Source organism: Odontesthes bonariensis, chromosome 18, assembly GCF_027942865.1.
Source record: "Odontesthes bonariensis isolate fOdoBon6 chromosome 18, fOdoBon6.hap1, whole genome shotgun sequence".
Classification (NCBI taxonomy): domain Eukaryota; kingdom Metazoa; phylum Chordata; class Actinopteri; order Atheriniformes; family Atherinopsidae; genus Odontesthes; species Odontesthes bonariensis.
The window spans coordinates 8,981,039-8,993,198 of NC_134523.1; the positions used below are offsets into that span (position 1 = coordinate 8,981,039).

Genomic DNA, 12,160 nt, shown 5'->3' on the forward strand with positions numbered 1-12,160 from the left:
ATTCACCCAAACTCTGTTTCCAAACCCTGTGGCAAACATGGAAAACACCATTAGTCACAACTTTTCCAATAGCAGATATTGCTGTGCACCCTGAATCCCTCTTCTGTAACCAGCCCGTTTACACACAGGTCATGCCAGGCGTGTCATGAAGTGTTTTAGAAGAAGAAAAAGTGCAACCTATAGCCCAACTTCTGCCTGGCAAGTTATATCGCTGAAGAGTTGTTTAAAGGACACTTTTAAGTTTGTTTGTATTACCTCCACCACCTCCCCTGGACTGCTGCTGACCAGAAGAACGGTTGTAGTTCTCGTTGTAGCCTCCTCCACCACCTCCTCTGCTACCTCCTCTGGGGTGCTCATTCCAACATTTGTCCCCGTACCGACAACGTCCCTGAAGGAAAAAGCTACACACTGTCATTTCAACACGGTTTCACAGGCGTCAACTAGAGGGGTTTTGTTAGAGCCGAGGAACACTCCCCAGTCGGGCGAAAAGTACTCCGGTTATGCTCGAGTCGCACGAGATTTACGTCATAGCGTCGATAACTGCCCACAGCGACCCCATGTGGCGATTTTAATTCAAGGCGTTCATCTCTTCCGGTGGCCCCTTCCAGGAATTTTGATCCAATTTCACATCATTAAGTGCAACTTCTTACGCAATAGGCTTTCTGTCCTGTTTTAGTCAAACAAATGGTGTCATAAATCACGTAAAATACAAAAGTTAAGAAAAAGGAATCAAGGCTGATAGCCCTTGTCTTTTTAGTAATATTTGATCTAACCAGTTTAAAATGATTTTTGTTATATTCATTGTATTTTTTTGTGGAATACACTATACTTATATATACGTACAATTGTAAATCTATCTATATAAATGCCTATTCTTATCGTCTGCATAAGTTGTATTTGTTCATTTGCTCAATAAAGATATGATGAATTTTGATTTGGAGTGTCATATTGAACATGAATTGAACATTCACTTTAAGTTATATAATCAGACAAACTATGTGCCTCAAAGGCTGACATCTTACAGCAAGTTGCCCTGGGCTTTCTTTGATATTTTTTCTATCAAGAAAGGGGAGAAATCAGCAAATTCCTCAAATCGAAACACAATCACCAAACAGCTGTAAGTGGCTGCTGCCTGCTTCCATCAAACTCAAAGGTGAAACTTTCTTGCCGTTTATTTTTCTGTACTTCCCAACAGCATGCCTTTGTCCGCCTGTTAGGCCCTTTTCATCGTCTCCAAGTCCCCAACAATTAGGCCTGCAGACTTTACTGCAGCTGTCATTGTAGGCCCAGAGGGGAGAGCCATGGTGGTGGTTGACTCCTGTGTGTTGTATAATCATCTAAAATGTGTTTTTTTTTTTAAATGCAACCAATGATTTGACTTTGCTTTTCTGTATAGTGACAGCAGTATTCATAACAGGCGGCAGCGTAATGCATCCCACCCGTCATCAGCGTGGGCGAACAGGTGTATGGGTTATTCATGGTCCGTGAACACAGAAAAAAAGTCGAGTAAAGTTTTATTGAAAACACTTTTGCAGTGAAAAGAGCATGTGGGAGCATGAAGAGCAGCAAACAACAGAGGTTTTATGTATACAGGACCAATTAAAGGTTTTAACCCAAAAATGAAAAAAAATCAAATGAATAAACGTTGAAATTAAAATACAACTACAGTTGTATCCTCCCAGAACTCACAGGCCATTCATCCTGACTGACACACTGGTTATCGGACAGCAGCAAAAGAAAATACAAGAACATTTATTGCGTATAGCTTTCAACATGAGAAACCTTGAATAAATAAACACTTTCCAGGTTAGGCAGAGGAGTACAGTTTCTCATTTTGGATCGACTTTTCCTCATCTTTGGGAAACATTATTGATGGGATATATAAATATATATATTATGTTTTTATAACACAAATTATTAAAAAATGAATAACACTGTATCGACATGTAAATCTTCTTCAAAGTTTGTCAATATATCATAAACAAAGTCAAGTGCTTTTTTTTCTTTTTTTTTCTAAAAAACAATAAATTAGAAAAGTGACTGTCGGCATATGGCAAGGATGGCCTCGTGAAACCTTTCAGCTTATGTAGACGTATACAGAGTAAGCTCACGAAATGTTAAGACTGCCTTTTGAAAAGATTTGTGTTCGTCGAAAAGCCTTGAAACATGTAAGCGTCCCTGCAGCCAACATTCCCAACTGACCACTGAGGCAAATGAGCTAAAAGTTAAAGCATCAAAACAACAGGGATGGTACCTAACTCTCATCATTTGTAGCACAGAAAGTGCCAGGTTGAGCTCCGAACTCCTTAAAGGTTCAGATGGCAGAGCTGCACCACAGTATCATGACTTTCACCTCCATTCATCTGATATAGCTTTTTTTTCCTCTCAACATATATATAAAAATACGAGTGTTTGCTTCAGTAATAAAATATATGCTTTACAATGTGATTCTATGTATGAAAAATAGCATAACGAAGAATGTCAAAGGTGCAATAATACCAACTATGTGAATGAGTCCTGCATTAAACGATGACGAGCTTATTCTCGATTAACATATATAATAAAGAAAGAAATGAAAACGTTACAATACGCACGCAAAAAAAAAAAAAAATCAATTGCACAGCAAGGTCAACCCATGTACACTGAGACTGAGGACCAGAGGGAGAACACCTGCGTTATCTCCCTCCTCCATCCAGAGCTGGCCTGCGTCTTGACTCAGCATCACGCTGATGGAACCAAGGAGCTGCTCCGCCTGCTGGAAGGCCTGGTTGTCCTGCAGCAGCGCGGGAAGAGAGTCGACGGAGAGAGGCCCGTTGCTTCCCCCAAAGCCGCTCATCTGGAGTGATGGAAACACAGACAGTAAATAAAGTAGAAGTGAAGTCTGGGAAGTAAAGTTTTTGCTACAAGAATGATATACAATATGCTAATAAGTGTGTTGTAATATGTCTGGCAGTTGGATTTTGTTACTTTTGGATAGAACCAGGCTAGAAGCTAAATAACTCGTGTACAACAGCCATCAGAGCAAAACCTATAACAAACCAAACAAGTTAACCAACCAGTGCGTCCAAGGCTGCCAGAAAATCTGGTCGGCTCTCGCTTAGAAGGTGGAGCGTTTCATCCGACAGCTCTACAGAAGCAGGGAAAAGAACACAAAGCCAGATGAAACACACAAAGAAGGAAAAATACATTCTTTCGAAGGCCTCAAAAAATGTTTGTAGCTCTCACCTTCCATGGCGCTGACCAGCAGGTGAGCTGCTTTTAGGGGTGCAGGGACGTCATTCTGGCTGTATTGAGGGAGATCGTCTAATTCCAGCAGGTCCAAGGCAATGGTCTCTCTCAGTATCTCTGGCAGCTCCTCTGTAAAGGCCGTATTGACCGTTTGGCCACAGCACAACTCCTCCAGCTGTTTGAGAGGAAGATAAAAAAAGGTTTGTTTTTTTGTTTGTTTTGCTTAGGCACACTGACTTTAAAAGCAATAAAAGCAATGCATGGTGGCAATTTGGGAAAGTTTTGCTGTTGCAGCATTATCCAAACATCCCCTTTCAGAAGTGCATCAATATGTTTCCTGTTTTTCGCAGGGCGTGGCCATCACAAACACGTTGAATATTAGCATACGGACGATGTCCCTCACCACACACTGCAGATATGACAGAGCAGGTCTATCCCTCAGAGACTCTCGAAGCTTCTTGATCAAGGCGCATCGAGTCGACTGAGGGAGCTCGGCCAGAGGAAAGAGGTCCATCTTCAGTGATCCTGCATGACAGCAAAATATGTTGGCAACAAATCATGTACTCACTTGACCTCTGTATCACCAAGACTCCATTTTTTTTTTATCACCGTTTGTTTTAGTCCCAGCTTTTAGCATAAAGTTTCAAAACTAATCAAACTAACTCCTGTATGGACACATCACAGAAACAGCAGGATTGCCTGTCTTTCAAAGGAATGGGAACCTTCTTTGGTTCCAACATTGCAGAACAGCGTTTCACTTCCTCGTGACCACTAAACGACATTAAGTTCTTCAGCACTAACGAGAAACGGGACAAATTTATGAATGGACAAACCGTCCTGGAGTACACTCGGCGGTGCCTCCTCCGGAATCGTGTGACCGTTGCTCTTGCCATCGACTGTATCAAAGGAATCGATGAGGGAACGGGACGTTGAAGCCGAGTCCTCCTCAAAGCCTCCAATTGTGCCAGGTTGCAGGCATATATCTGAAAGTACACAGTTAATCACAGATTAAGGAAGCAAACCCCAGGCTTGTTAATCATTAAGTTAATTACCTTTGTAAAAAAGGAGAAATGCTTGCCTAACCATCAGATGCACTTCTCTATTCCGTGGCAGGGCGACGCCCTTCTGTTTTAAGATTTATCCCAAGCACCGAAATGTTTTTTTTTCGTGCAGTTTCACCGAAGAAACAGAATTAGATGCTGCAGGCTCTCTGCTCTGTCTGACTCACAGAAAAGAGAGGTGACGGCACGTCTTGCACCACCGATGGACGACTGTGAGTTTGTCACTCTTCCGAAGTTGCACTCACTATTTTGATGTCATTAATCTTAATGGCACTTTAGTTTTGTTTTATATCGTCAATCATCGTTATCTATGCAATGGTTTTGCTGTTGGGAGACTTTTCTGTCGCTGTTCGATACACAACAGTTAGTTCCTTTTTGGAATACAAGCCAATCCTGATCCTCCTCTGCGTTCATTGTTTTTAAAAACAAGAAGAAGAATATTTGTCGAGAAAAAATAAGCAATGACAGAACTGAACTCAGAAAAAAATCTGACGAGATGAGAAGTTACAACGCGTCAGCGTTTTTGGGTAAATGGTCAGAGAGATCACAAACCAGAATGGAGAGGTTACGTTGTGCGTTTCACTTTTCTATTCAGACATTCGATTTGCAGCACACAAACAAACATGCGCTCACACTCACCGTAGTGTCCGTCTTTCTTTATCTCCAGCTCCAGTATGCTGTATGCAATAACTGTGTCGGAGGGGATCTCCAAGGAAACATCACTATCCACCTCGACGTTGTTGGTGTCCTTCACACTAACCTGAGAACACGCACAGGTTTGATTAATGGAGTGCTGACTGACTTCAATACCTTTAGACGGCAGCTCTGATATTTGTTCAGCTTGGACAGGCAAGTGTAAATATAATCCTTTTGTGTTTGCACTAAGAGAATTGGACATATGACAAACGGTATATGATAACATACACATCTGATATAGATTTCCCACCTTGACGGAGCTCCCCAGCAGGCCCAGCAGCCCGAGCAGGCCCTGAAAGGTGCACTGCTGCTTTTTTTTCAGGGTGATGGAGCAGGAGCTGGTGGTGAGGATCCTCTCCTTCACCACTGCCAGCACTTCAGCCCGCTTCTCCAGCTGCTGCACCAGCACATGCTTCATGTCCACTAGCCTGATGCAAGGAGACACAAAGAGGCTCAGCGCACTGAACTCAACCAGCAGAGTGTAACATCACATCGGCAACATGGGTTTGTTCTGTGATACCTGCCCACATTCATCGGTGAATTCACCATCATGCCGCTGCAATGTGCAAACAGTAAAACAGAGAATAGCTGAGCACCTGCTGTGGGAGTCGCTCAACAGCTTTTTCACGTCCAGTTCCTCTTTCTTCAGCTTGTCAAAACATGAGTGGAGCTTGGACGTGCTTCGCCCCTCCAGCGAAACACTGACATGGCCAGCTTCTGTGTCCAACGTCCCAGAGTGCTCATCGCTGTATGTGCCCTTGTAGGTGAGGAACTCTGTCTCAGACACTCCTGACAAAACAAACCCAATCAATGGATGCGTGTCAGAAAGGGCGCAGGCACGGAGAAAAATATATGTCTCACTGTAGAAAAGGGTAACCGTAATCATCATGTTCACATAGAAAACCACCTCATGAAAAACCGTACCAGGTCTGAGCACCTCGCCACCCAGCAACAAGTCGCTGAGGGTGAAATCTGTCGGCTGGTATTTGGGCCTCTGCCAGGCCCAGATTCGGTTGCGCTTGACGACGAGCCCCATAGGAACCAGCTTGTGTGAGTCATTTACTCGGGACACGTGGATGAGGCTTCCTTCAGGGTCAACTTGCCGCACAAAGTTGGCAGTGGCCTTGGAAAACATGGCCTTGGCAGAGGAGGATTGCAGAAAGCTGAAAAAGAAAGATTTTCTTCAGGTTCCATTACCCTGAAGGCCACTGAGAACAATAACCGCAACCTTGAAATGTTTTTCATCATCTTCTAATTCTAATCTAAGGGTGATTTCCACTCTGAACTCTCCCCAGTTTCCCCCTCTTGATAAAGTTTATGCAAGATTGAGAAGCCCTTATGAAGACCATGGTCCTCGGTGTAGTGATTCACAAGGATTGAGGAAGTCCCCTGCATGTCAATCCATTATGGTAACCGTAAATACACACCACCGCTATCTACTTCTGCAGGCTCAGATTTCATAGTTTAAATATTTAGATTAATCGGCCAACAGAGGGGATTTACCTTGTGATGAAAAAGAGGAGAAAGAATGGCAGATAGTCACGGCTGTGACACCAGAGGCTTTAGGGAGGCTTCAGCTAAACAACCGATGACAATGTTGGCTGGAAGACACAGAAAGCAGACCTGAATGAAATGGAGAAAGCAACCCCCCCTCTTTGTTACATGATCAACAAAACAAGCTCAACATGACATGGCGTGGTATTCACCCTGTTGAATCACTCAGAATAAATAATTTAAGAGTTGTCCTGATGTCAGGGCGGATCTGTCCCTAACCGCAAACTCGCATTCCAAAGGCTCAAATGTACGGTTTATGAATATTTAACGTTTCTTCTGTTCAGTGTGATCTGAACCATGGAAACATGGAGGAAACAGGATGAGAAGCACTATAGAAGATGTGCAAATGCATTCACTACAGGAGCCTGCACGTGGTGAAGGCAACCTGTAATACAGTAATAACAGAGCAGGAATGTTTCAACGTTTATCTATCTATGGTCATGTACAGGCAAATCCAACTTCAGCTTGTGCTTGAACAATTATTCAACTAACAACATTCCATAATATCAATACACTGTAGATGTTCTACCTGGGAATGTTTCACTGAAAATAAGGTGAAGCCCTTTTTAGATACAGATAGAGATATGAGATACAGCTAAAAAACAAATGCATGCGCGTTCGCCCTTTCAAAGCAGGCATGCGAGCGCGTGAGTATTTCCCGGCAGTCCACTTTTTCCGAGCTGCAGTAGCTGGAAGCAGCGCGTGCCTGCGTGGTGAGCTCAGGTCACACATGAACTTCTGAAGACCCATGACTCTGATTAGAAAGTTAATTCAGTGAGGTGACACGTTCTGACGTCACCATTATAGTTAACGGGAGTTCACTGGACCAACAGTAAAGCCATTTTACTTGCTTATCCAAAAAAAAAGGATTAACTTGGGCTAAATAGTAAGGTTAGATGGGATTAATAACGCTATTTGCCTCAAATGAACCTATTAAGAGTTTACAAGTTGAGTTGACTACCTTCGTTCAGAGCTCGTGCGCGTCCAGCTGTCACTCCAATGTCAGTGATGGCGCTGCCACGCGTAAAACCAAAAGCGGACGAAAATGGTCGGTCGGTGAAACCCTGATAGTCTTCAACAAAACGTCACACGCTGCAGCTGGACAATGTAAAGCGACTGGTTGCGGTGCTGTTCGGTGAGACTTGTGACTGACGAGCTTGAGAAGGATCGACTTCACAGCGGAGGCTAGAGCCCGCCCTCCTCCTCTGATTCTCTCTGGAGTTAATTATGATCGTATGAACACACTGATGTTTGTGTGTGCGCGCGCGCGTGTTTGTGCGTGTGTGAGTGTGTGTAGGTGTGGATCGGGACATGAGCAGACTTGCCTGTTCGTTTTTCACTTTACCGATTAATCAAGAGTCAATATGTTCGCATATCATGTCTTTGTGATTCATTCATACATTTCTGCGGTTATCCGTTTCTGTTGCTGCTGGTACGCAGGCTGGTCTGCAGAAGCCATTTCAGTCACACCGCCCACGCCACATCCAGTTGAGGGAAGAACACGACCTGTACAGTTCACAGAAGAAAAAAACATATATATCAAGCTTTTGTAGCTAATTCTGTGTCAAAAACTTCAATTTTGGGAATTCCCTTAACATATAACATATGAGTCTCTGAACAGAGTTCGAGAGAAATTAGACAGACCGTGGCTACAAGAATGTTTGTGAGGGACAGTGGGAGTGAGTGGATGTTTTTGGTGAGTGAGACACTTGCCAGTGATGATAAGTGGCAACTTAAAGCTGTCAGGGAGTTGTCACTTAGATGCAGAGATAGTCGTCCTCTGCCTCTCTGCGCCCACACGCACACGAACAGTCCGAGCTGAGGCCTCTGTGACAGGCTGCCAAGAGCACCTTGATGTTGTGGAATAGATATTCTATTTCCTCTATTTTTCTTAATACACTTATCCGCACTAATATTGGTGTGATAAGGTGTAATAAAACAGTATTACCATTACTACTACTAGCTTTTATATTTGAACAGTTCTTTAGGTCTGTGGTAGAACATAAGTGCATAATGTCACAGTCTGTCCTGAGCCTGTGACATTATGCCCCCCACAATTCACAAATTACCTTAACCCTTTGGTGTCCCTCGGGTCAAAATGACCTGGGAAATATTTGGGGCTTTAAAAACAATTTTAACAAAAAATTTTATTTCGTAAACCATTAACATATATTGTCTTTATCTCAATTTCAAACAACTGAGATAATATATATATCAATGAATACAATCAGTCTCTACTAGAACACAATTAACAATGGAAGAATGACTACTCTTTTTGTCACAAGGTTATAATTGATGTTAAAAAAAATCCACTATACTCAGTACTTGGGTGTCATAAATCATGCTTATCTTGGAGAATACATGGCATACATGGAAGCTTTTCAGAGACATTGGGCCTCATGCAAGAACCGTTCGTACGCACAGATTTTTTCTTAAATCGTCCGTACGAGTGATTTAAGAGAATTTGTGCATTCACCAATCTTTTCGTATTTTACGTTTTCTTTCAGGTACGAACAGAATTTACGAGTGATCCAGAGCTGTCGTAGGAGTTTCGTAAAATAGTCCGCTGTTATTCAAATCAAGTTTGCTTGACTAATGGATTGTATATTTAATTACTTTCAAGAAAACATAAATAAATATACATTATACCCCATAATTATGCTGACATTATTTTGTTTGACTTAAATTGTGCACTATTGAAGGTTCATTTGAATCTGTAACGGGAAGCGCAGCGGCTGTCTTGCTACTTTTGGATGCCTTAGTGCGTCAGGCTCTTGGAAGAGACCGTGTGGAGACAGACGAATGGCTGACATCGCGATTAAGATTCCCAAGGACTGTGCTGCTACAAATATGCAGCTTCATAGAGCCACAACTCCAGAGAGAAACACGCCGATCAAACCCAATTCCACACACGCCCACCATCCTTACCATCTTTGGATTTTTGGCCACTGGAACCTTTCAGAGGGAGATTGGAGACGATCGGTTGTGTGTCCCAGTCCTCTGTGAGTCGTGCGCTCCCCTTGGTCATCAAAGCTCTCATCAGTTTATCATCCATGGTACATCAAATTCCCATACACCGCTGTCCAACAAGGACAAATTAAGAGGGACTTTCATGCCGTGGCTGGACTGCCAATCATAATTGGAGCACGAGACACATATACGCATCAAAGCACCCGTGCTGTCGGGAGCGCACTGAGCTGAAGGCCAGGTGGGTGCCAGATTTGCGCAATATTGCCATGATGAACGAGGGTCTCCTACTACCTGAACCAGCCCAGGCAGACAAGAAGCTGTGGTGCCAGAAGACCCCCCTCATGGACCACCCCATCAAAGTGCCATCATGATGAGGCAACAACTGATTGCACGGCTTTAGTTGCAGTCATCAAGCGCCTGGCCATGGAGAGACGTTTTTTAAGCCATTTTCATATCAAACCATTTATTTTTTTTTATTTCGGTGACATGGTATTAACAGCACTCCTAATTGCTTCCCATGTCTTAGCTTTAGCAGGTCCCGTAATTCCACTGCTGACACTGCTAAAAAATGACAGATTTTCCTTTTTGGATCTCTGGAAGCAGAACTTCAAACTCAGAGCCCGTAAAGTTGTTCTTTTTGCGCCTTGATGCTATTCTCATGACTCAACACTCAACACTTCCTGGCACAGGAGAGAGGAAGCACAGCCTTATATGGTATCATTTTGGGCGTGGAGTATGCAAATCTACTATCCTCGTGCACGTGAACTTAGATACGCACGAGTGGGATTCATCATTTACGCAGGTCGTTTACACACTTTTTCCGAAGTTAAGAGCGTTTGTTGAATCTGACGTGGCGTGTTCGTACGAGACCTTCTTACGAAAAAAGTGAGAGAAATTTAGAATAAAAATACGAAAATGTTCTTGCATGAGGCCCATTGTGACTTTAAAAATTGCTCTCCCTGCCTCAGCATCCCACAGACTTTCAGTCGACTCCCCTCTTGATCTGTAGACACCAGCAAGGATGAGGATGCCAAAGTAGGCATGCAGATGCATGATGTCTATCTCTTTCCACTGGTCACATGGGATCAATACCACTAAATTTGTCCATTCTTAGACAAATATGTCTGTGAGGCTCTTCCAGTGGCTTGCTCTTGGGCTGCTCCAGTGGCCACCTGTGGTGCTCCTTGTGGTGCATATTTCGAGTGAAGGCCATCTTCAAATTCACATTCAGATTGACATTAAATTATCCTCATATTTGGAGATATCTTCCTCTTCCACATCGCTATGTGCCTGACTCTCTTCAAATATTAGTTCCAAAGTCCTCTGGCAGCTAAATCTTTTGGTCATACTGATGCTGGAAGACTTGTAATTTAGAGGTATTTATCTCTTTGTCTCACCCCCTTGATGTGCAGGTGTAAAGCATATAGTGCGAGAAAATTTTTTGATTTTTACAATGTTCTGGAATTATATCTAAAAAAGAAAGTGAGAACAAACAGCTTCTGTGTGCTTTGATGATAATAATGTAACATTGTGTGTGTCTCTGTGGGCATGTTTCTGTGTGTCTCTGTGTATGCGGGTCAAAATGACCCGAAGACCATATGAAAGATGTAAATGTGTGGGGCATAGTAGCATGTGTGCTAAAAAAATGTTTTGGTTTGTACATGTTTATCACAGAAAATAAGCTAAGGCCATTGAGTTTCAGGTAGAAAAAATACTTGTACCATTTTTCTTCTTTTGAAAATTTGAAACGGGTCAATTTGACCCGAACACCATAAAAGAGTTCATTTCCGTTCAGCAGTCGAGAGGATTTGGAGTAAAATAGCGGGGCAAGAAGATTTGCATGATCTGGTTTTGAGCCAGTTAACCGTGGTCAGAAGGTAAGGCTACATTACATCACACTTGGCTGTAATAAACAGAGAGTGACTTTAAAAAGTGTAACTTAATCCTTCTTACATGGATTTCTCGAGAATGTTTGGATGTGTGTGTGTATGTCTGCATGCTACAGGCTGCAGTTGCAGAGCGGATGAGCAGTGAACGGCAGTTTTATATGGAGTAAAGTCAAGCTTCTTTTGGCATCTGCCGCCCAACCGTTTTCAGATTTTTGCCAGCTGAGTGTATTCGCACGATTTGACTTATTGAATATTTTCCCAGCATATATTTACATTAAACCTGTCGTTTGTAGCTTTTATTGTAATATTAAAAAAAAAATAAATAAAAATCGGTCTTGAAACCACCGCTGAAATGCCTCAATTTGCAGTACCACGAAAGGCCGCTAGGCGCGGTCACCAAATCAGTGTGGAGGTGGCTACTCTGAAAACACAGTAATTCCACATTTAAGCAGATTCTTGTACTCAAAGAAACAGACTTTGGCTTAATCACATTTCCTCCACAGCTCCACCCACTTGTACAAACATGGGCACTTTTTATTCAAAAAAATATCACAATGCCGAGCTCTCCGTTTCAGCAGCAGTTCGCAAACCAACTTGACTCCGTCCATCTTATATCTACTGACTGTAGTTTCAATGACAGTGCGTTTGTAACAGTAGGTGAAAGCTGTGGCATGCTGAAATTTCCCCTCCGTGAGAAGACCTCCTTATGATCATTACTGATGAATTGTTCACTTATTTCTTGGACTGTTTGGAAACACAAAC

The 12,160-nt window shown here is 42.8% G+C and overlaps 1 protein-coding gene across 1 annotated transcript; it reads right to left on the reverse strand.

The window, feature by feature from the left end:
- Positions 1–1,497: 1,497 nt before the first annotated feature.
- Positions 1,498–7,745, reverse strand: LOC142368060 (gasdermin-E-like). The gene is made up of 11 exons (XM_075450107.1): positions 7,501–7,745; positions 6,489–6,586; positions 5,910–6,148; positions 5,582–5,774; positions 5,236–5,413; positions 4,929–5,049; positions 4,062–4,211; positions 3,632–3,753; positions 3,226–3,403; positions 3,057–3,127; positions 1,498–2,836 (listed from the first exon to the last, which is right to left on the reverse strand). The coding sequence occupies exons 3-11, from the start codon at positions 6,118–6,120 to the stop codon at positions 2,612–2,614; spliced, it is 1,449 nt and encodes a 482-aa protein (XP_075306222.1). The 5' UTR covers positions 6,121–6,148; positions 6,489–6,586; positions 7,501–7,745; the 3' UTR covers positions 1,498–2,611.
- Positions 7,746–12,160: the final 4,415 nt, after the last annotated feature.

Coding starts and splice junctions, on each gene's coding strand:
- LOC142368060 (XM_075450107.1), bottom strand. CDS start 6,120: ATGTTTTCCAAGGCCACTGCCAACTTTGTGCGGCAAGTTGACCCTGAA. Junction 5,050..5,235: donor TGCTGGGGAGCTCCGTCAAG/GTGGGAAATCTA, acceptor GCGTGTTCTCAG/GTTAGTGTGAAGGACACCAA. Junction 3,128..3,225: donor GCTGGTCAGCGCCATGGAAG/GTGAGAGCTACA, acceptor CTGCTTCTGTAG/AGCTGTCGGATGAAACGCTC.